This window comes from Saimiri boliviensis, chromosome 10, assembly GCF_048565385.1.
Source record: "Saimiri boliviensis isolate mSaiBol1 chromosome 10, mSaiBol1.pri, whole genome shotgun sequence".
In the NCBI taxonomy this organism is placed as follows: Eukaryota; Metazoa; Chordata; class Mammalia; order Primates; family Cebidae; genus Saimiri; species Saimiri boliviensis.
Window position 1 is genome coordinate 57,101,590 of NC_133458.1, and position 25,782 is coordinate 57,127,371.

Here is a 25,782-nt window from a genome sequence, read left to right on the forward strand (position 1 = left end):
AATATATTAGTCACTGGCTGATTAATTAAAATTAAATAAAATTAAAAATTTAGTTTCTCAATCACACTGTCAACATTTCAAGTGGCTATTAAAGCCACATGTGGCTAGCAGTAGCCATATTTCAAGGCAAGATAGAGAACTTTCCTATCACCACACAAAGTTCTGTTGAAGAGTACTGGTCATAAGAAGGCAGAGCATATAAAGAGATTTTTGTACATTATGATAATGTATAGGAAGAAACTCTGCAGGTAGAAAAGAAAAAGTGATAAACTGTATTAGAAGTGGGTATAAAGATCAGAGAAGACATCCTGGAAACAGTGCTAATCAGCTGATTGCTCAAGGAGAGTTATTCCTAGATGGTCAAAAGGAGAGAGAATCATGCTAGGCGGAAAGATCAGTATGAGCAAAGAGATGCTTACAATTATCAAACGTTCAATATGTGCCAAGCACTGTTGTATGTGCCTCATCTGTCGTCTTAGTAATTATGATCTACATTTTATAAATAAGAAATGTCAGCAATACCCCCAACTTATTCAGTTATTGTGTGTTACAGCTGGGTCACAAACACAATCTGATTTCAGGCCATGATCTTAGCCCTGAAGCTCAGCCTTCTATAGTGTGCTAGTCTACAGACTTATAAAAGGTCAGCATCAGTGAAGCAGGAAGTAGGAGGGAAGAAATTGCAGGACAGTAGAATAAAGACATCAGCAAGAATTGGACTCCAGTGTCTTGTGTGCCAGGACAAGGAAATTGATACTGATAGCACGGGTGAAGAGTTGAATTCAGGAGATACAATCAGCTTTAAATGGATTAGTGAGTTGAATTCAGGAGATAAAATCAGCTTTAAATGGATCAGTGAGTTGAATTCAGGAGATACAATCAGCTTTAAATGAATCAGTTCGTGGCAGTGTGGATAATGCAATGAAATGAAGGGAAGGGAGGTAGAAGCTCCTTAGGAAGATACTGAAATTATCTAGGTCAGAAATGATGAGGTTTTGACGTAAAGCAGTGGAGATAATTGGCATGTCAGAGAGAAATTATGTAGATGTGGCATGACTTAGTGAAAGGGTGAAGGGTTAGCGTAACTACATTGAGATTTATTGCATTGTGGGCTGGTGGTGGTGTAATTAATGTTAGGGCAATAGAGGCCAGATGAGAGATAAGTTTGTTTATTCTGATTTGGACCTAGCCAGATAATAAGCAGTAGATGTATCTGCCTCTCTAGTTTAGACAAAATGTGTGAGTTTGAAAGAAATATTCTGAAACAGTCGGCTTGAAGATTCTAGTGAAAATCATAGAAATCCAGTAGTTTTCATTTGATGAAGGTACAGAGTAAGAGAAGTACCAGTGTCTCCTGGTACGTCAGATACACGAACATTTTAAATGTAGTCAGAGATAGAAGAATAAAGGAGATAGAGTTAGACAAACTGGGAAAGAGTTCTAGAAGCTGAAGAAAAGGTTTCATAGGGAAAAGTGATGTCATGTGGAATTAATATAAGGACTTAACAAGACTTCATATAAAATGGCTATTCAGAGATGATGTAATAAATAATCTTTGTAAGGGCAACTTACCAGAAGCAAAAGTGTGAGGCAAATAAGTAAAGAGAGCTAACTTTGATGATTCTTTGCAGAAATTCTACTGAGAAAAGGAAAGATAAGGCAGAATGAGGAGACTTGCTCTTTTTACATAATAAAAGAAAGTGCTCATTGTAGAAAATGTGAAAAGCCTAACAATATTAAAAGCAAAGGTGCTTTAAACTGTAAATTCCACTATTGAGAGAAAAATTATTTGAACACTGGTGTTTGTTCTTTCACTTAAAAACTATTCGATCATACTTGAGATTAAGATGTTCACGTACCAGGTGCAGTGGCTCACAGCTATAATCCCAGCACTTTGGGAGGCTGAGGCAGGTGGAACACTTGAAGTCAGGAGTTTGAGACCACCCTGGACAACATGGTGAAACCCCATCTCTACTAAAAATACAAAAATCAAACAAAAAAATTAGCTGGGCATAATGGCAGGCTCCTGTAATCCCAGCTACTTGGTAGGCTGAGGCAGGAGAATTGCTTGAATCTGAGAGGTGGAGGTTGTAGTGAGCCAAGACTGTGTTACTGCACTGCAGTCTGGGTGACAGATCAAGACCATTTCTTAAATAAATAAAATAAAAAATAAAATGTTCATGCAATTTTGTATCCTAGTTTTTTAGTATCGTAGCATTTTCTCATATTAAAACCTTCTCATATACATGAGATTAATACATGATTTGTAATAGCTATATAATATGGCAATTGAAGAATGAATAGTCCTATAACTTTGCAACCTAATTGCTTATGTTTCATTTTAATTAAATTTCATTTAATTTATTCTATCCCATGTTTCCATATCTTATATAGTGATATAAGTCTTTATACAGGCTTTTATATTTTATATTTTTGAATTACTTAATTTTCACACTTTTGCATATTTTGTTATTTTTGAGAATTATCAGAACCATATTTAGAAGATCAATAATTGCAATTTTCCCAGCTTACTATGTATATTAAAACTATTTTTATAAATTTTCAGTAACATAATTTTATAAGTAACAATTAAAAATATCCAGTTCTTAAAACCCCATTCTTAATAGGAAATATTATTTTAAAATTATTGTTTGTCAATTTACTACAATGAAAAATTACCTCACTGATTGATTTTTAACTTTATAATTAAGGAGGTTATCCTAAAATACATTATCTATTGAATTTTGTCATTTGTGAACTCTGTATTAATAACCTATCCCCATTTATGTATATTGGGAAGCTTATTGTTTTACTTAGCAATCTATGGAATTTTGTATATTAGTCACCAATTATTTATCATATTTATTATAATTTTTTTCTAGTTTTGTAATTTTGGTTTAATTTTTTTATGGTTTACTATATTTAAAACTTTTAATTTTTGCATAGCTAAATAATGGGTCTTTTTTTTTTTTTTAACTTCACTTAAGCTGGCAGAGAATGGAGAAATGAAAAAAGATAAGAGAGGTTCAAGCATGGTCGTAGCCTGGGAGACAAGAGCAGGCAGACACTGTGATAATGTTATAAATGAATGCCAGATGACTTAGTTGCAAGGATGGACCTGACATCTCAAAAATAGTACAATCCCAGGAAAGAGAATAAAGGAGCTCTATTCTTCAGAGACAGTAGGAAAGATGAAACGTTTGGTTGTAGATAAGTGAAGCTTAAATATTGGTTGATAGGAAACTTACATGACATTATTACATAAAAGAAAAACAGTGGCTTAGACTGAAACTAGTTCCATTATTGACTGGCAGACATAAAGTATGTCCCTCATAAAGTATGTCCCAAAGAACAAGATCCTTTAATACGTAAATTAAAAATATACTCAAAAATGGTCCTTCTCCTCTTCATCCTCCTTTTTCCTCCTCCTCTTCCCTCCTCCTCCTCCCTCCTCCTCCTTTTCCCTCCTCCTCCTCTTCCATCTCCTTCTCTTCCCTCCTTCCCTTTCTTCCTTCTCCTTCTGCTGCTATTGTTGCTGCTTCTGTTTCTTCTTCTTTTACTTCTTTTTAGCAACAATTATCCTTTAAAATTCTCTAGCAGTAACAGAGCCAGGAGGTTTCACCCATTTACCTTTACTTATCAGTTACCATTTTGTTCAGGTGGACATTGCATTCTTGAATTATGGCACTTTTGTTTTTATTATTTTCATATTAAGGAATTCAGGTCTAGTTATTTCATTTTAAAGAGGAGAAAGAGAAAGGAAATGCAAAAATACTTCAAAATTCATGATAGTAATTAAGCATTTTATTCTCAGCTAGGCAAAATGCCAATGAGATTAAAAATAATGTTTTCTCTGCCAGGCGTGGTGGCTCAAGCCTGTAATCCCAGCACTTTGGGAGGCAGAGGCAGGTGGATCATGAGGTCAAGAGATCAAGACCATCCTGGTCAACATGGTGAAACCCCATCTCTACTAAAAATACAAAAAATTAGCTGGGCATGGTGGTGCGTGCCTGTAATCCCAGCTACTCAGGAGGCTGAGGCAGAATAATTGCCTGAACCCGGGAGGAGGAGGTTGCGGTGAGCCGAGGTCGCGCCATTGCACTCAAGCCTGGGTAACAAGAGCGAAACTTCGTCTCAAAAAAAAAAAATAATAATAATAATAATGTTTTCTCAAAGATTCAAATGGATCATTGATTGACACATTTTTAAATATTTACAGTTGATGCTCATGTTATAAAGCCCTTGATATTCCCAGATTAATATAACTAAAATATAATGCTTTAAACATTTGTCTTGAGAGGCACATTTTTTAAAAATGGAAATTATAATATTATTCATCTGCAACATTTTCTGCTAAAGAATACAAGGTATATTTGCACAGGAACTATGACCACTCTGCTATGACTCATGATTTAGAAAAGATTGTCAATCAGCATTTACAAAAACATGTATTTTAAGAATGGTCAAATACATGGACAGACATCAAATATTAAACATTTGAGACAGTTCTGTACCTACTTCATTTGTTTAACAATAGTACTTTTCCCAGATTCTCCTGCTCCTGCAACATAAAAAGAGGAATATTATTAACTGATATACCAAATTTGTATAAATACTAAAAGCTAACTATCACTTTTCATGGAGAATCTAAAAAAAATTTTTTTTGGAGGCTTAGGGGGTACAAGTGGAGTTTTGTTACATGCATGTACTGTGTAGTGGTGAAGTCTGGTCTTTTAATGTACCCATCATCAGAATGTTGTACATTGTACCCAACAGGTAATTTTCATTCCTCACCCCCTCCCACACTCCTACCTTTACAAGTCTCCAGTGTCTATTAATCTACTCTGTATGTCCATGTGTATGCATTGTTTAGTTCCCACTTGTAAGTGAGAACGTGTGATATTTGACTTTCTGCTTCTGAACTGTTTTACTTAAGATAGTGGTCTCCAGTTTCATCCATTTGCTGCCAAAGACATGATTTTGTTCTTTTTCATGGCTGAGTAGTATTCCATGGTGTGTGTGTGGGTGTGGGTGTGTGTGTGTGTGTATCACATTTTCATTGTCCAATTTTCTGTTGATAGACACTTAGGTTGATTCCATGACTTTGCTATTATAAATATTGCTGCAATAAACATACAAGCTCAAGTGTCTTTTAATAATAATATGGGCTGGACATGGTGGATCATGCTTGTAATCCCAGCACTTTGGGAGGCCAAAGCAGGTGGATCACCTGAGGTCAGGAGTTTGAGACCAGCCTGATCAACATGGAGACACCCTGTCTCTACTAAAAATACAAAATTAGCTGGGTGTGGTGGTGCATGCCTGTAATCCCAGTGACTAGGGAGGCTGAGGCAGGAGAATTGCTTGAACCTGGGAGGTGGAGGTTATGGTGGGTTGAGATCGTACCATTGTACTCCAGCCTGGGCAACAAGTGTGAAACTCCATTTCAAAAAATAATAATAACAATACATTTTCCTTTGAGTAGATATCCAGTAGTGGGGTTGCTGGATCAAATGGTTGTCCTATTTTTAACCCTGAGAAATATCCATATTGCTTTTTCATAGAGGTTGTACTGACTTACGTGCCACCAACAGGGTATAAGCATTCCCTTTTCTCTACATCCCTGCTAGTACCTGTTGTTTTCTGACTTTTTAATAATAGCTATTTTGACTTTGTGTAAGGTGATGTCTCACTGCAGTTTTAATGTGCATTTCTCTGATGATTAGTTGTGGTGAATATTTTCTTAAGTGATTGTTAGCGATTGGTATGTCTTCTTTGAGAAATGTCTGTTCATGTTTTTTTTTCCCACTTTTTGATGGGGTTATTTGCTTTTTTCTCGTTGAGTTTGAATTCCTTGTAGATTCTGGATATTAGTCCTTTGTTCGATGATGCATAGCTTGCAAATGTTTTCTCTCATTCTGTAGGTTGTTTACTCTGTTGATTATTTATGTGCAGAGCTTTTTAGTTTATCCCATTTGCCTATTTTTGTTTGTTACATTTGCTTTTGAAGTCTTAGTCAAAATTATTTGCCTAGGCCAATATCCAGAAGAGTTTTTCTACTAGGATTTTTACCATTTCCAGTCTTAAGTCTTTAATCCATCTTGAGCTAATTTTTGTATGTGGTGAGAGATCGGGGTCCAGTTTCATTTTTCTGTATATGGCTAATTTTTTATTTTGGAAAATCTTTAACAGATACCTCTCCTAGCGTAGCTTCTAAAGCAAACATTATTTGCTGTCAAGGGAAAAAATATATCACTGCATTTGAATATAATTTGGGAAGCTTATGTCTCCTGGCTTTGCAACTCAAAAAAAAAAAAATGGTCCTCAACTTCATAGTCTCTATATTACTCTCATTCTCCCAGAATGTCTATTCTATTGATTGAATAGCAAGAAAAAAATACACAACAACTAGGTAATAACCTTTGATTTTTCAGAGTAGTACAAAGCCTATTGTCATTGGAGGATAGAAACTTGTCTCCAGCATCCCATTTACCTTGGTATATAGATAGTATAATTGTTTCTATTTTAACAAAGGAATGTTGCTAATAACACTAAGTAATTCTAAGGAGCCTGCAGGTAAGAATCAATATGGGAATATTTAAAAATGGGTTATACATATCTAGGAAGGAGCAGGGCCTGGGCAAAGGAGGAGCTGGCAGTAATATTATAGAGAAACGTGTTACATTTATCTAGAACAGCTATTTTAGTTGATGATATACAATAGAACACTTTATTTTGGTATCTAGTCAGCTTTGCAAACTTGTACAGGAATACAAAATGCACATTATAAAAGATAAAACACAAATCTCTGGTGAAAAATAAGTGGTTGCTTCCTGCTATGCCTCAAGTTGCTTTCAGGACATTGCTTGAGTCTACTTTGTTATTAAGGTATTTTTTTAAATTTTTAAAATTTTTTTGGAAATGAAAACTATAAAGTACTGAAGTAAAGTGTAATGATCTAGGCTTGAGTGTTTTTTCTGTCCTTGTATGTGTGTGTGAGTGCACATGCATGCGCGCACGCGTGTGTGTTTGTGTGTGTAATATCTTCAGTAAATCTTTTAACTCCTTAATTTCCTTACCTATCAACTAAGAACATCTACTTCACAAGATTATTAGAATACTTTAGATATCATAAGCATAAAATTGTTTGCAAACTACAGTGCAAAATCAAACACAAAAGAATGTTAATTGAGAATACAAGCATCCAAAACACTTTGCCCTTTTTCATGAAGAGAAATCTAATGTTATTGTAGATACGCTACATGTATCAGTAAATGATGCTGGAGCAATAGAATATCTACACGAAAAAAGAATACTGACTCACATCACAATATACTAAAAATTAATTTGAAATGGCTCATAAACATATATAAAAACTAAAGCCATGAAAGTTCTACCGAAATAAATAGTTGAAATATCTTTGCAACCTTGAATTTACCAAAATTCTCTTAGATAATGTATAAAACACTGAACCCACAAAAAGTAAAAATATAACAAATTGGACTTGATCAAAATAAAATGAAAAAGGGCAAGCCACTGATGAGGGGAAAACATAAATAACGTGTTTATCAGACACAGGCTAGGGATCCAGTAGCATGAATGCAGTGGGGCTTGGGAGGATTCATATAGAGATGTTTCAAATGATTAATAGTGCAGGAATATGGCCGGGTGCAGTGGCTCACACCTGTTGTCCCAGCACTTGGGGAAGCTGAGGCTGGTGGATCATGAGATCAAGACCTCTCTTGTCAACATGGTGAAAGCTTGTCTCTACTAAAAATACAAAAAATTAGCTGGGTGTGGTGGCATGTACCTATAATCTCAGCTATTGGAAGGCTGACTCTGGAGAATTGCTTGAACAAGGGAGTCAGAGGTTGCAGTGAGCCAAGATTGTGCCAGTGCACTCCAGCCTGGGTGACAGAGCAAGACTATGTCTACAAATAAATAAATAAATAATAATTTTAAAAAGAGTACAGAAATGCCATATGAAAACACTAAAAATAACTATGGCTCTTGAGAATTAAAAAGCGAATTGGATGAAAATTACTGCAATATGTAAGGTATGGAAAGAATTAAAACAAATCTTAAAATTTTGACTTATCTATGAATCTTAGACATGTGAGGGAGGAGTAAATTCAGGCAACTTGTTGAAGTTTGAAAGTTCTGGATTTACAGGCAGGAGAAAAGCAGGAATTCACCAAAAGTTGATAAGGTCTGATAATAAAAGTTAGTTCATAACAGTTTTCGATAAAATAAGTTATAAATATCTGAAGTGTTATTGTAGGAAAATGCAGCTTTTTATAATTGATATGAAATCACGTCTTTAGAATGTGTCCTCAGGCTACAACCAAAATTTATCAGCAGAAATATGATCTTGACCTACATGGACCAAGGGCCTAATCTAAAATAATGGTTTTTGAGAACTAATTTTTATGTCTCTAGAAGAAGCAAAGGTCTTCATGTATTACTGGCAGTTCCAAAAATTAGATCACAGGACATCTTTGACGTCTCAAGGTATTTGTTAATTTTGGACAGATTTCAAATTAACGCAATTAAGGCAATTTTGAGATTCCCCAGGAAAATCCTAAATTCAGTAAATCTGGTAGGCATAGACATATCCTTGACTACTCATTGTAGTCAACAGCCTCGTTTTACTAAAACTAGCAAAATTTTATGTAAGCCAAAGTTGTATCACTTTTGATAACCCCAAGTCCCCACATTTCTTTGTTGTTTTGGTATTTGTTTTTTGAGATGGAGTATCGCTCTGTCACCCATGCTGGAGTGCAGTGGCAGAATCTCGGCTCATTGCAACCTCCACTTCCTGGGTTCAAGCAATTCTCCTGCCTCAGCCTCCTGAGCAGGTGGGATTGGTGTGCACCACCACGCCCGACTAATTTTTGTGTTTTTAGTAGAGATGGGTTTTCACCATGTTGCCCAGGCTGGTCTTAAACTTTTGGCCTCAAATGATCTGCCTGCCTCAGGCTCCCAAAGTGCTGGGATTATAGGTGTGAGCCACCACACATGACCCAAACTATTGAAATTTCTAACTCAACTCTTGCCCATTCGGTCTTCATTTTCCTATTCTACCATTACTTTTTTCTAAACTCTTTTCTTCTTTTACATGCTTACAAATATCATTTACAACATTTTGTATATCATTTAGAACATCTTTCATCACTGCAAGATTAATTTCACATTGCGAAGAATCTTAGTTTCATTCACTGATTTAGCCAAAGCACCTAGAACAGTGCCTAACTCGGTAGTAGAATCTTTAAAAAAACAAATGAATTCTTTGACTCATGCTTCAGAAATGAGATTTTGTCCTTTGCAATACATATCATTTTTTTCTCACTGAAACGTTTCTTTTCTTAAGCCTTGATTAACAGATATAGCTACATCTAAATTTAATTCTATTTAGGACAATTTTTTTTTGGCCATAGCATACATTTACATACATATGTAAATATATCTAGTTTCTGCAGTTGTCTGAAACAGCTGTCCACCTTATGTGATAGTGAGGAAATAGGAGTGGTAAAGCTATGGGAAATAATGTTTCATTGCCTGGTGATGATATATAGATTCTTTCCCTTGGGTGAACCTTGAGAAGACACCTCTCCATGATTTTATGCTAGTCGGCTCTCCACCATAGGTAGTGAAATATGACAATAAAGTTGATAGATGAAAAAATTAAAGTAACTTGCTAAATGTCTTTACATAATCAAACACAAAGTGACAGATTGATCATAACAATCTCATTTAATAGAAGGCTGCAATGCCCAAGAATGAAACAGTTGAGAATAAAATAAAATCACCTTGCCCATTTTCAGAAGACAAATGACTGTATCATTTTGCATGACTGAGAGTTATTTGTTTGTGAGAGTGGCAACAGTAAATCAATGAGGTTTGCACAATAGTCTGGTTTACTGGCTTTAAATAATTCCCTATTATGCTGTAGGAAGTGCATCACTTTGAAAAAAAAAAGTCATCTAATACTATAAAACTGTACTGGATAGGTTTTGTTTCATGATCTCTAACAACAGAACCAAGTATTAGAAATTATAGCATTATCCTATATAAATGACAGAATGTCTCATTTCTCACTGCCTTAAATTACAGAGCAATGGAGATGTCGAAGAAAAGTCAATGGGCTCAGTAGGAACTCCAGTACTTGCTCATGCTGTTATATTTAATGTTGTATTTTGTTCAACCAGAGTGTTCAACTAGACATGAGAAAAAAAGTCTCATTTCTGAATGTCAAATTTACATAAATGATGACATAATATATACAGTTTCCACAATGAAGTGAAAATAATTTGGACCACTCTTATAAATGAATTATCTACCTTGAGATATTGAGCCTAATGAGAAAAAGCGTGTCAGTGATTTTTCAGAATTGTACCAGCATAAGTATTATAAATGTTTTATCAATTAAAAACCACCTTCAGACAGATTTAAAAATCATAACCAAATTTTATTTTATTCATTCTGTATTATTGACTAGTTGGAAATTTATCATAAATTTGTGGAAAAAGTGACTTTTAGATTATGTCAGAGTTAGTGTGCATTCAAAATGGTCTTCTGTACTTCATAAATATGGCCATTTGGTAATCATACTGATGTCATTAAGTTGTGGCATTTCCAGAAGTATTTCTAAGGCTCCAGGGTGTATAACTGTATAACAGTTCTTTGTAACTTAGCTGGTAATTCATGCTGTGTTTAAGGTAAGCAAAGTAGTCAATCACTTTTTAAAAAATAGCATGTACTTTTAAATGAAACTACGTATTGAAAGTTAATATTTTCCCTTGAAAGTCTTTAAAAAGGTATCTGTACTATCCTTGCTCTATGTGGTGACTTCAGTCTTCTATGTAAAGGTCCAGTATAGTCAACCACAGCATTAACAGGAAGATTCCTAAAGAAAAGCCTATCTACTTAAAACCTCATTTATTGTTTGGAACTCTATTGCAAAGTTATTTCAAAAATAAATTATTAAGCCCTATTCTCACAATGATTCTAGGTCGTAGTTCACAATAACTATTTCAGTCTTGTAAGATTAGATGAAGTTACAGAGCCAAATTTAGACATTATAACAATGTGTTTACATATGCTGATGGTGTCCTGAAATAATCTCTTCCTACCAAATTGTGGTCATCACTAATATTAGTTTCTGGGTCAAGGGGTACCAAGAGAATTTTAACAAGATATACATTTGTTTCTTTGAAATAGTTAATGTTTCAAATAATTAAATATTTACATATATCCTTAATTCATACTTAGATACTCATAAATTAATTTTTAATAACAATAAGGAAACTTCTTCCACATTTTCAAATGTGAAAAATTTTAAAAACAATTTTAAACCTACCCAATATCTATACCTGCAACTGAAATTCGATTGAGGACACGCAAGGCTTAATTGCTCATTTGGGATAACTTGTTCAAACGGGCAAAATGAGATTACAACATTCTGACTTGAAATCACATGTAAGATATTATTTTTGTAGGTGGTCTTAAAAATCACATAATTGTACAGTAGAAAGAAACCTTAGAAATCAACCAGCTATGCACATCTTTTCAATCTATCCTTGAGATAAATGAATCTAATAGAGATTATGATGATCATCCAGAGTTTCAGATCTGTCTTAAAGAAACTACATATTCTGACTCTTACTAAACCTATGTCCTATCACTTTCTTTTTAAGTAGGCACTGATAAATAGCAAAATGGTATCAATGCTTTAGAAATTATTTTAAATGTATTTATTGTAAATTAATATGATAGCAGTCTACTTTTTTTGTTTTGAGACAGAATCCAGCTCTGTTGCCCAGGCTGGAATGCAGTAGCATGTTCATGGCTCACTGCAGCCTTGGCCTCCTGGGCTCAAGCAATCCTCCTGTCTCAGTCTCCCAAAGTGCTGGAATTACAAGCATGAGCCACTGCACCTGACCTTGAAAGCAGTGTACTTCCATAGACATATTGGTATTGCTGTGTCAGCTTGTCATTCATAGGTAGACTGTTGGCTTAAAAGATTTTTAAGATAGTCTCTTTTGAACCAACTTAATTTTGTTCTACTTAATATTTTCCTTTTCATGGAGGAACACCAAAATTCTCTGTCCTGTCCACATGACCGCTCCTCACACAGCTGGATTCATGGTAGGAAAAGGGGATGGGCATAGTCATGTTTTGGAGCTAAATAGGAGCTTGCGCTCATCTCTGACTGTGACTAAGTGTCTTGATCAAATTCAGTCTCTCTGAAAATCAGTTTCCTCCATTATAAAATTGAATTAAGACATAGGAGGATTAGATTACAAATATAAATTACCTAAAACATAATCTAGGTATAGTGAACATAGTGAATTCTAAGTACTTTCTATTATTTGAAGAATGTGCTCATATCCATTTAAAGAAATACTCCAAGTATAATATGATCCACTCCTTTACTTCTTTCTTGTGGAACATGATTTTTAGAGTATTTATCTTCTGAACCACACCCCTTACAAGAGCCAATGTCTTTCTGAAATGTGGTACTGAAAATTGTGCTGTAGGTATCAGATTTACGAACAATAAGGACATTCTGCCAGCTAGATCTTCCTCACTTCTGGTGCTCGTTCATAAATAAGTAATTTTTTAAATAGAGATCATGATTAGTTTGCTTCCTTCCTTTCTTTCTTTCTTTTTTTTTCTTTTCTTTTTTTTTTTTTTTGTAGCTTTATCAGCTTTTTAAATTTTTGGCCTATGTTTAGCTTGTAAAGTTTTTCTCCTTTTTTTCACATTTGCTCTTACCAAACAGATTCTCCCACAAACCACATGTATGTAATTGATTTTGAACCTCAATAAAGGTATTTATTAAATTCCATTTTGCTTATTTGCAGCAAGCATTTCTGCTAGTTGAGGTCATTTCGAATTCTGACTTTGCTTTGTCACTGTATCCTTCCAAACTGAATCTCAAGTTTGAAACGCCTGCTCTATCCACCTTCACCCAAATCCCTGATAGGATTATTGAAGAGAACAAGGTCAAGGGCAGGAAACTATGTCATTCTTTAGAGTCTGTTCTGTTAACAGGAAACCCGTTAATCAGCACAAGTCCTTGTTCACTATCTGTAGTCAACAATGCTAAATGTTTCCCGATAGGTATGATAATTATTGAAGGTTTCTGTACCTACAGTTTATCTGACTAAGGAAATTCTCTTCTATTTCTACCTTAATTGGTGTTTTTAAAATCAGGAATTGATAAAAAAATTTTATTGAATTATTTTTGGCTTCTCCTGACATTGTTATGATTTTTCTTTTAATTTGATCTTGTAGTGAGTAATGTTAATTGAGGTTCTAACAGTATTTCAAACATGCATTCTTGGGATAATCCCTCTTCCCCCCAAACTCCCTCCAACCTTTCTCCTTTTTGCATTTTATATATTGCTGGCATCAGTTTGCTAATATTTTGCTTTTGTTTTTATATTTACGTCTGTGAGGATGATTGAACTGCCATTGTCTTTGTCAAATTTTGTTGTCAAGGTTGTTAAATAATAAATTGAAAAAAATTTCCTAAAAATGTTTATGTAATTTTGAAATGTTCTGCCCATGGGCTGTTTGATAGAATTTTCTTATAAAGCACTATGAATACATTTGCAGATCAATTTGTACATTTTCTTTTGCCAAAAAATAACACATTTGTTTATTTTCCCCACTTTTAATTTTGATAATTAATTTAAAATCCTATAGTGGTTCAAGAATATAGTACTATAGAAGCCTGCGTTTTATACCCTTCACCTTTATGAATTAATGCTTTGTCCTGTTTGCTTTCTCTCTAATATCCATGTGTAAAGTTACATATGCATGTGTAAACATATTTTTATGTTTTGTTTTGCTGAATCTTTATGAGACATTTCACCCACAAATATTTCAAACTGTGTCTTCTAAGAATAAGGCATTTTTTCTACAAACTGAAATGCTATTCCCATGCATAAGAAAATTTATATTAATTCAAAATGTTATCTAATACTATATACTCCATATTCAAATTTATTTGCTTGGTCCAAAAAATGTTTCCCATACTTTTTTTTATTATATTCATGATCTAGTCAAGTCTCACACTCTATTTTGTCATTATGCTATTTAAACTCTTTTAATTTATAACATTTCCCTTGTAATATTTTTGTTATTTTGTTTTGTTGACCTTGGCATTTTTCTAGTCTAAGACAATTTTCAAAATATATCCAATTATCTGTATTCTCTGATAACTAGATTCAATGTAAATATTTTAGATGAATACTATATAAATAATATTGTGGATTTTCAGTGTGTCATATCAGTAAACATATGGTGTCAGATATACTTATATGACTATAAGTACCTATTTTCTGTGAGATGGAAAAAACAAGCATCGTGAATCTATAAAATTCCTCATCAGCCAAACTAAGCATATTTCATTTATGAGAAGAAATATTGTGGCTAGTTACTATCTTTTCTTTTTAATGATCTTTTATTTAGATATTCTAACTTCCAATTTTATGGTTATTTTTAAATTGTCTGTTAATATTTATAGTAGGCACTAATATAAATATACCAATACTGTACTGTATACTTAAAAATTTGCTAAGAGGGTAGATCTTATGTTAAGTGTTCTTATCATATGCTAATAATAGTAAGGAGAAGATAGGAAACAACTTTTATAGGTGACAAAGAAGTTTACTGTGTGGATTGTGATTATCTCTAATCTTATCAAGTTACCTTAAATAAATATAGCTTATGCATTAAGCTATACATTAAATATGTATAGCTTTTGCATGTCAATCCTACCACAACAAAGTGGTTTAAAAATGTTCTATGAGCTTTCTTGGATTTTGAGAAGCATTTTAAGAGATATTTCCTTTTTCCTCTCTTATTAATATACCTTTTAGGCTAAAAAATGATAACACTAAAGTACAGAATTGCATGATTTTTCCCACACAGGTCTGTTGTACATAGATATTTGTCTAAGTGTTCATTAATTGTGGGAATAGTCATGTATACTATTTTTAGTATGGATACAATTGCAACAATGATTTTACAAAAGATATTAGGAAACCAAACTATATTCTTAAGATGTCATTATCTTCTTTTCTATATCATGAGAGTAATATCTATTTCATAGCATTTTCTTGTAGATTAAATCAATAATAGAAGCAATGAATAAAGACAAAAATATGAGATTTATGCCAATAGAGATAGAACTAAAACTAAATTTTGTGACAGCATTGACCTTCGGACAATGGAGAGGGACTAGTCATACAGAAAGGGCCTAAGGAGGACTGAAATATCAAGTGGATATAATGGGAAAGAATATCACAAGGCACCTCGTGGAAAACATACAGGCCTTGGTTAATCACACGGTTTGCCTATACTCACTGGATCCGTGGAAAAAGGAAAATATAAAATAAGGAAAATGGAGGATTGAATTTATCAAGCGTGTAGTTCTTACTAGAGTTATCCCTCCTCATTTTCAGACTCACATGTTGATCTCGTAGATATCTCCATTTGGTACTGCTTTAAAAAACCCACCAAAAACGTAGGTTTGAATTTCCCAAATTATGACCCCTTTCCCTCATATTTGTCCTGCATTTCATATACTTGTGAATAATGTAATCAACCATACCAAATTCCACCCCAATCACTCCTCTCATTAACCATCCATGTGCAGTCAGCCACCAAGTTCTGTCACTCTGTCTCCTGATATCCCTCAAATCTTGTTTTCAAACTTACAATTCCTGCATTAATTCAGAATTGCATCAAGTATTTGCATATTAGTAACAATTTTCTAATTGTTCTACCTAATCTTTGAGCCATAGTATAGCCAGGGTAGTCTTTGTTTTTTTAAAAAAGCCAAGTATTATCATTTTGGTTACTTACTTAAAAACCTATCAATATCTTCCTATTGACTGCAGATACAAAATAAACTTCCAATGCAATAACATATAAGTGACTTTCTTCTAGCTAACGTCCACATGCAAATGTATATGTATGTTCTAGCCACCATGAACAAATCACAAGAATATTTTAGATTCTGATTCTGTCATTCTTCCATTCATCATGCATCCATCCTTTCTTGTGTCATAATTAAAGAGCAAAAGCAAAAGCAGATATGTTCTCTGTTCTCATAGAAATTAGAATGGAGACACTAACTTAAAACTGACACATAAAAATAAAAGGCTTTGCTTGGCTGTAAATGAACATTTGATATTAGGAAACCAAACTATATTCTTAAGGTGTAATTTTCTTCTTATCTATATCTTGAAAGTAACATTTATTTCATAGAATTTTCTTGTAGACTAAAGCAATAACAGAAGCAATGGATAAAGACAAAAATATGAGATTTATGACAATAGAGATAGAACTAAAATTAAATCTTGTGACAATATTGACCTTTGGACAAGGGAGAGGGACTAGTCATAAAGAAAGGGGCTAGGAAGGATTGAAATATCAAGTAGATATAATGGAAAAGAATATCACAAGGCACCTCGTGGAAAACGTAAAGATAAATGGGCAGCAAGTAAACTTGGGAAATTATTTTGAGTTCTCCCAGAGTGGGATCAGGTCATTGACAGATACAAAAAATTTTGTAAATAGGGGTGAACAAATGGAGCAAAAGGAATAATTTTAAAGTCTTATCAGTTAAGTCCTGGTATGAGGTCCTCAAAAGAGAGTATAGACTAAAACCCATAACGTTTCAAGTACAAACTGTGGGAAATGAGTCCACCTACGGATGGAAAGAAAAAGCAAGCTTCAATGAAGACAGGAATACAGGAATATAAAAAATGAGGACTATTTAGTTCAGACTTAGCTTAAAAGATGAAGAGAGATTTAAGTTACTGTTGCGGGGGTAGAGCCTCAAGCCTGTAATTCCAGCACTTTGGGAGAGACAGGCAGATCTCCTGAGCCCAGGAATTTGAGACCAGCCTGAGCAACATGGTGAAACTCTGTCTCTACAAAAAATACAAAAATTAGCCAGGTGTGGTTGCACGTGCCTATAGTACCAGCTACTGTGGACTCTGAGGCGGGAGGATCACCTGAGCCCAGGAGGTTGTGGCTGCAGTGAGATGTAATTGCAACACTGCACTCCAGCCTGGGTGACAAGACCGTGTCTTAAAAAAATAAAAGGAAAAAGTTACTGAGATGCGAATTTTGTGAATTGGCCATTATCAGTGCTCTGTGACAGATAATTTTTTAGTAGAGAAGAGCACATATACAATTTATGTTGCAATTAACGAAAGAGACTACAGAATATAAGAAAATAGAAGCAGTGAGCACAGCATCCTTTGAGAAGTATTTCAATATAAAAACACTTGAAAAGGTATCTTTATAAGGTGAATTCAAGGGTGCATTGAAGTCAAAACAAGTTTTTTATGCTGAAGGAAAGAAACATCTGTGTTTACCATGAAGAAAGAGCCAGTAGATAATTTTGAAGATTACAAAGTGAAAAATTATTGATGGAACAAAATTTTTGAGGCTTGAAAGGTGGTAGAATTTATAGCACAAAGGCTGAAACTAATCTGAAATGAAAATGGAATACTGCTTCTTTAAAACTAGTGAAAATATGAGAATACATGAATGTTTAGTGAGATTTGCAGATGATGATTGAAATTGTTTTGTTGTGTATTAGTGGTCATCGAGGGTGAGGTGGAGGGGAGATTGGAGATGAAAATGGTGTTGGAAATGTGGGAGCAGCTGCCTTTGGAGGATTTTAGAAGAAAGTGAAGAATAAGTAAAATAATTATTGGCCCAGCTAAATTTAAAACATGATATGTGTCAGCCAGGTGACTGAAAATTATATATTGTTTTATTCTACAACATCTGGGAATGAAGGAAATTAAGAATTTACAGAGGGATCAGGGTTAGATCAGCACTAAGAGCTGAACAAGCTGTTAAACAGCACTACTTTCAAGAAAATCAGTTGGAAGAAGTGTATTATGACAATGGTAAATGGAGAACTTTGAGGGATTATCCAGGGTTGAGGGTTTGAATGTTAATCAAGGTAGAAGATTAAGGAGGTGAAATATTCCTGAATTTTAGGAGGAGCACAGCTGAAATGGCTGGCCCTGTTAAAAGGAAGTAGATTAAATCAGACAACTAATTCACTAAATATGGAAAAGTATGAGATAATAGAGTATAAAATTGCAGTTAGGGAGTGAAATTTCTAGATATCTTCAAAAAAATCTAGCTAGTTAATTTATTCTATTGGAGTATAAAATACTGAGGCAGGAAGGAAACCCATGATTTCCACTTTTTTATTAGCAGTGGATCTTGTAATAAATAGAATGGATTTTTAAATATCTTATTCAAGTTTCACCTTGAATCCTACTTCTTTAGGTTCAAATTCCACATTGATGTATTTGCACACCAATATTTGGGGGAAAATTATTAAAAGTGATGGCAAAAACCGCAATTACTTTTGCACCAACCTAATAAATTAGGGGTATGGATTCTGAACTTGAGTCTAATACCTTAAATGGAGGTATTTATTTTATTTTATATAAAGCAGATCGTGGAGTCCTTATACTATCAAATGTTTCACCTCCTTTCCTTTTTAACAGTGTGGAGAAGTAAGTTTTGTTAACTGCTCGTGTTACTTACATAAATATTTTTAAAGGTACAATGTTTGTCTTGAGTCAATAATTCAGGCTTGAATGAAAATATGTGAGTATAAATATGTTCTGTGATATTACTAGAGAGCTTGTTAAACTATAGTTAGCAAGAGTCATTGTCAGCAAGAGAGAATTTTCAATCTCCTTACAAATACTATCATTTGGCTAAGTGTAGAATGTTTTGCTAAATGGTTTGCTACTTTTATGTGAGTGCCTTATGAGCCTGTTTTTAAGAAGTGCTGATCAATAGAGATGAATACATCTGAAACAATCAGTCAAATAATACACAAACTATTTGTCTGAGTGCTTTTGCTTGTTGGGAAAGAGGGACATTATTGAAAGCTATTTGATGCTACCATGGGCCATTCTTATAGATAAATGAAACATTGTAATTATTTGGCAACCATTTAATAAATTGTAAGTATCCAGAACGTTCAAATTGTTGTAGTGGAAACAGTCCGTTGCATTTTGGAGAAAAACTGAAACTCTCCAAGTAGGTCTTTTCTGCCTAAAGTTTTCTTTCCACTTCACTGAGAAGCAGTTTTAAACATTTGCATTAAGAATATTCATATATCCCAAAGGTTGGATACCTCTACAAACATGAAATAAATAAATAAATAATTTAAGTTAGCAGAGAAAATAATATTATTTGTTGTGTACAACGTGGTGTTTTGAAATACGTATACATTTAGAAATAGTTAATCTAGCTAATTAACATACGTCTTACCCTGCTTAGTTATTTTTAATTTTTTTTTTTTTTTTTTTTTGAGGCAGAGTTTCGCTCTTGTTACCCAGGCTGGAGTACAATGGCATGATCTCGACTCACTGCAACCTCCGCCTCCTGGGTTCAGGCAATTCTCTTGCCTCAGTCTCCTGAGTAGCTGGGATTAGAGGCACGAGCCACCATGCCCAGCTAATGTTTTGTATTTTTAGTAGAGACGGGGTTTCACCTTGTTAACAAGGATGGTCTCGATCTCTTGACCTCGTGATCCACCTGCCTCAGCCTCCCAAAGTGCTGGGATTACAGGCTTGAGCCACCACACGTATCTCCTGCTTAGTTATTTTTGCAGTGAGAACACTTATTCACTCTTAGCATTTTTCAAGAATACAATATAATGTCATTAACTGTAACCATTATGCCATACAAAAATAAATTATTTTATAATGTTTATAAATATGTTTAAAATAAAAATGCACTCTTGTTGGAGGAAGGAAAAACTGGTTTTAATTTAAATAAACAAAACAAAACAAAAAGTTGAAAATATCATTGGGAATACATTTTACATGTTAAGATTCTTCTTTTATTACCAGTGATCAGAAGGAGACTTACTAGTTAATTCTAATGTAATTATTCTGAAGAATGTGTTTATCTGCTCCTATCCATAGACAGGCATGGGCTATGTTAGTGTAATAAAATTAAGAGTTGATGAACTTGTAATCTAATCAGTAACTCAGAAACAACTCTAGTTTCCTGGAATCTCTCCCACTCACATCTAGGGATAATTAAAAAAACAAACAAACAAACAAACAAAAGACCAATTAAAAAGCACACGTAGAATAAAAATAGTCACTTAAATTTAATCTGAATCTTGAGTCCTGACTTCTCTTAGTTACATGTAAAAGAAAGACAAACTAAGAATAATGATACACATTTATTGAGTTTTAATTTTTTTAGATTTGGGAATCTATTATGCCAAAGAATAAACCACATTTGTCTAGATCTTTACAAGTTACGAAACACTTGGCATCCATTATTTCTCTAGGTTTATGTGGCTAGCCTATGGTCACTCTGGGAAGCATAAAAACATTATACTTGATGAAGTTATTAATAAATCAATTTCTGACTCAGATGGCTTAAAAATACATTCTGTTCTAGTATTAAATTGTATTTTCCTCATTCTGCTCTGTGGTTAAACGTATTTAGCTTATTCTGCTGTGTAAGTTTTATTTTACCAATTATTTTGTACCAAGCCTTTAGATAGCATCAAAATCATTATAATTCTCCTACTACATACCTTCCAAAGTATCTATTTGTTGAATAAGTGAAACCATTTGAAAAGTTTGAAAATGGTAACTATAATAAATACATTACATTTGAAAATAGATAGTTTTTGATCTCTAGACTACATCCCTATTCATGTTTCTAAAAGCCAGATAGGCTGAATAATATTTTAAAACACTAAAGCTCAGAGGACATCATTAAAATAATAACAGTGTGGTGCTTACAATGTAGCACAAAGAAAAATTAGAAATAAAAGATTTTAAAATGAAAGAAAAGAACATCTATGATAAATTTTCCATGGTATTGTTGGAAATCACTAGCTGAAAGTGAAAAATTATAGAATAAATGTTAATTATTTATAGCAGAGGGTATTTTGAATATGAAGAAAAAGGAAGGCTAGTTGTTTCCCTATACTTTCCATGGTGTTTTAAATCTAACCAGCCCATGTGATGAAAATTTGCAAAAACACAAAGGAAACTGATGTAGCAAAATAAACTCAGACTGAAATTTGATGCAATAAGCATGAAGAGAAGAGAAAAGAAAAATGGAAACATGATCCATATTGAGTTTACAATTAAATAATAGGTATTATTTTGAATAAAATACCTTTGAATGAAACATTTATAAATAAAACTTTCAAAATGAATTTAGATAAAAATGAGAATATTCATTAGAATTTGTTTTTCTTTGTAAAACGTGCTCTTTCTGGAACATCTTTGCAAGTGAGTTTTTTTTAAAAGCATATGACATTATTGTCTTGATTGCAGTTATCGAATGTGCTCAGCAAGGTATGAGTCATCACCGTGTTTCCGAAAAGCCTACTTTCTGCTAAAATAAAACACAGATTTGGCATCTGTTCTGTAATTTTACTGAAGGAAGGTCTGAAAGGTGTAATAAAAAAGGCATCTGTCTGCAAGATGATCCTTTAATTGTAAAGTAGCTCTTTGATAGCTCTTCAGATTCGGTGAAATCTTGTGTTCGATAATACCAAATGGTTACATTTGCTTTACAGTACATGTTAAATTTGGCAAGTTGCTGTTATGAGTTTAAGCTTCTAGAAATTCATGAGATGAAGATCAACATACAGAAAAAAGATCTGTCAAAAGTGGTTTTAGATTTCTTATTTTTGTAAATGTAGTTATTGACTCAGGTCTGGTCACTACTAAGGTTAAACTGATTAGCCCCATGTGATATGCACTCATTGTCAAACTTAAAACTGTTGTTCAGACCACACTGATGAATGAGAGCACCATTTCAATGATGGGAAAATTAAATAGATTTCACTGGTGAGGAGATTTGAGGTGGGAGAATGGAAAGTTTTGGTTTAGTTCAGCTGAACTCTTTTATAATGTCTTAATGAGGTCAACTTGAATATAAAAATTATAGTTTTGAGAATTTGAATTCAATCCAAAAACATGAGAATGAAGTAGAGTTATATGACTGTTAGGAATTTGATAACTGTATCATCATATGTAGAATTCAGATGAAATCCAGAATGGAAACTTACTCAATTGTTTGTAATGTAATTGAAATACAAACAACTTAAGAGAATTTATTTTGTATAAATAAAATGTGACAAAGGAGTTTAGGGCACATACTGTTGGAACCAAATAAATTCAAGTATTTTATTTAGTAATGATGAAACTAAATGTATAAAATTGTGATCACTTTGGGAAAGTAAAACATATAATAGTCCCACTAATTATTCTTTTATACTTCTGGTACAGATATTGCTCTTTCTTCTTGATTTAACCACCACTTAAGTCTAAAAATAATTGACATAATTTATTTTTCATTTGATAGCATTGCATACAGTAAGTTGCGCCTCAGTCAATGGCTCTGTGGAGTTGTGAAATTTACTAATTCTGGAAGCCCATATTTATCAGTAGTCTGTTGATTTTCAGTTCCAAATTAAAAAACAAAACCTTCCTTTTGTCCATTGCTACATCAAACCTTTTTATTCAGTTTTCAATATTGTATTTTCAGTCATCTATATGTATTCTTTTTAAACATTTTTAATTTTTTTAATTGACAACATTGCATGCGTCTATTGTGTACAACACGATATGTTAAAGTACAAATAACTGTAGAATGGTTAAATCTTGCTAATTAACAAATGTATTACTTCACAGTTACCATTTTTGTGGTAAATGCACACAACACCCACTCTCTTTACATTTTTCAAGAACACAATATATCATCATTAACTACAGTCACCTTGCTGTACAATAGATCTCTTGAAATTTATTCCTCCTATTTAACTGTGATTTTTTTTTTTGTCTTTAACCAACAACTTCATTTCCCCTTGTTCCCCCAACCACCCTAGCCCCTAGAAACCACCACTCTACCTTGTTATTTTCCATTACAACTGAATCTCCAGTTGACTGGCTGCTCTGATATGCTTATCTCAAGAGTCATTGCTTTTGGCATGTTTAATAGTTTTTATCTTTTTTTTTTTTTTTTTTTTTTTTGAGACGGAGTTTCGCTCTCGTTACCCAGGCTGGAGTGCAATGGCACGATCTCGGCTCACCGCAACCTCCGCCTCCTGGGTTCAGGCAATTCTCCTGCCTCAGCCTCCTGAGTAACTGGGATTACAGGCACACACCACCATGCCCAGCTAATTTTTTGTATTTTTGGTAAAGACGGGGTTTCACCATGTTGACCAGGATGGTCTCGATCTCTTGACCTCGTGATCCAACCGCCTCGGCCTCCCGAAGTGCTGGGATTACAGGCTTGAGCCACCGCGCCCGGCCAATAGTTTGTATCTTAATCTTAATTGTGGCATTAACTCTTTCACTTTTTTTTTTTTTTTTTTGGCTTTCCATTTGTAGTTTTACAAAATAAGAGAATATATAAAAAACAGATAATTGGTATATTGAAAACACGCATCTATTGAAATGTTATTTAAATATGGGGATGTTGAATACATTTTATCATTCTTATGCCATCGATCTTAGTACAAGAGGAATATAAAAATGCATTTGTAGGAATGCTTGTCTTTCTCTTTTCACCTTTTCCTATGTCAATATTACTTTCAGTCTGATCAGAAACAGAATTCTCTGATGTGTTAGGAAGCATATATTTCCTGGTGTCATAAGCGCTTAGCCCACATCTTTCTAAGTCACCAATAGCTGGATAGTTATTGATAAGTGCTGTGGGCCTGTGTTCAGGCACAGAACCTGTGTGTAAGGGGCAAGAACCTTTCCTTTCCTTTAAGGAGCAAGAGCTGGGAATCCCACAGCTGGCTTCTGAAACACTCTTGCTATTGGGAGCAAATTAGACACAATGAAGGAATACTTAAATACATTTAAGAATTTAATTTATTTTATATTATTAAGTATTTAAATGTTTAAATACTTAAAATATGAGGAAATTTGTTATGTGAAATATGCACAATTCTGAAATAAAATGAAGTCCTTTTAAGTATAACCAAAATCAGAGAGAATGTACAACTTACTATAATTCAATCAGAATTAAGCGCTTAATGTGTATTCTGCTTTATAGAGGTCATTATTTTATTTCAAAACCATATTTCTGTTTCAGTGACAACTGCATGTAAAATGTTTATGCCTTATATAAAATGTTTTATGCTGCCGGGCGTGGTGGCTCAAGCCTGTAATCCCAGCACTTTGGGAGGCTGAGGCGGGTGGATCACGAGGTCAATAGATCGAGACCATCCTTGGTCAACATGATGAAACCCCGTCTCTACTGAAAATACAAAAAATTAGCTGGGCATGGTGGCACGTGCCTGTAATCCCAGCTACTCAGGAGGCTGAGGCAGGAGAATTGCCTGAACCCAGGAGGCGGAGGTTGTGGTGAGCCAAGATCGTGCCATTGCACTCCAGCCTGGGTAACAAGAGCGAAACTCCGTCTCAAAAAAAATTAAAAAAAAAAATGTTTTATGCTTTATAGAAAAAATATGCATACAGGTTATTTTTTCAATTAATTGAACATTGAATTAAGGTAAAACACTGTGTTGAGTTTTGAGGAAAGGAAAAAAAATAAAAGAGACATAAATCCTGACCTCAATGAATATATAATTGCACTAAAAGGATTTAGATAGAGTATTTTTCAAGCCTACAAGCAATGTCACAGGCAGTATTAAGGAGCCTAAGTAATAGTATCAATATAATTTAAAGTACCTTTTCATTACTCTCTAAATAACTTGACTAATTGATTTTAACAGCACAAGTAAATAACTAACATTAACTTCAATGTCAAACAGCTCAACATATTTCTGTTTAAACAAAATAACTCTTTATAACTTTTAATTAAAGGATTGCTTTTGGTATTAAAAAGCTGACATTCAGAATATAATTAGAATGTAATAAAATGATAAATATATCTGATTTTTCTTTTAATGGTAAATCATATTATTGACAGAGAAATTAGCTGATAAATATTTACCTCTTTGCTAACAAAAAAACATGTAATAATACACTGAACAGAAAAATTATTAAATATTGATAAAGTGCAAATAAAGTCTGCTTAAGTTTCCAAATACATTTTCATAATAAATTTGCCACATGATTATACACTTAAAATTAAGCTTTGAGAAAAGTAGATGTATCCCAATTGAAAAAAAGTCAGGTTTTTGAGAGCAAAAGGGAAAATAAATTACCTAACAGGAGCAGCTTTACAGTTCTTGCATCTCGCTCAGCATCCTCCTGAAGCTTTTTCTCCAGTTCTTTTGATCTTTTGGCTGACTCCTTGCTCTCTGAACTAATTCCACTTCCCATCTTGTGGTAGTAGATACCTGTCAGTTTGTTCAAACTTCAGATGTTGAGCACAGCTGTGGTTTGGACATAGGATGCAAGAGCAATGCTCTCCTGAAGTACCCAGCAGTCCATTCCCTAGGGCTCTAAGATTCTGCTTTGACTAAGAAGATGCTTTCTCATCTGTCAGCTGATCAAGTGGTAAAACCATACCGCCTTCATGGAGGCTAAAGAGGAAGTTCATTATACTTTCAAATTAAATGAGTGATTTGGGCACATCTTCGAAAACATGCTTATCTGCCTTAAAGAATAGTATAAAATAGTGTAGAAAATTGTCAGAGTCTATACACTAGAGATAATTTACAATAAGCAATTCAAATAGAATGTTTCTCACTACAGGGCAATTTTTATTACTGTGATTAAAAGTTATTACTAATCAGCGATGCTTACTTCT

At 33.7% G+C, this 25,782-nt stretch overlaps 1 protein-coding gene across 1 annotated transcript in view; it reads right to left on the bottom strand.

Annotated features, from left to right (window-relative positions):
* Positions 1-25,484, bottom strand: part of GNAT3 (G protein subunit alpha transducin 3) — a 64,572-nt gene extending 39,088 nt beyond the window's left edge. The window contains exons 1-2 of the mRNA XM_003921142.3: positions 25,235-25,484; positions 4,519-4,561 (exon numbers count right to left, since the gene is read on the bottom strand). Of these exons, the coding sequence (XP_003921191.1) occupies positions 4,519-4,561; positions 25,235-25,352 (161 nt within the window). The 5' untranslated portion in view covers positions 25,353-25,484. The remainder of the gene's footprint in view (positions 1-4,518; positions 4,562-25,234) is intronic.
* Between the last annotated feature and the right edge of the window lie 298 nt (positions 25,485-25,782).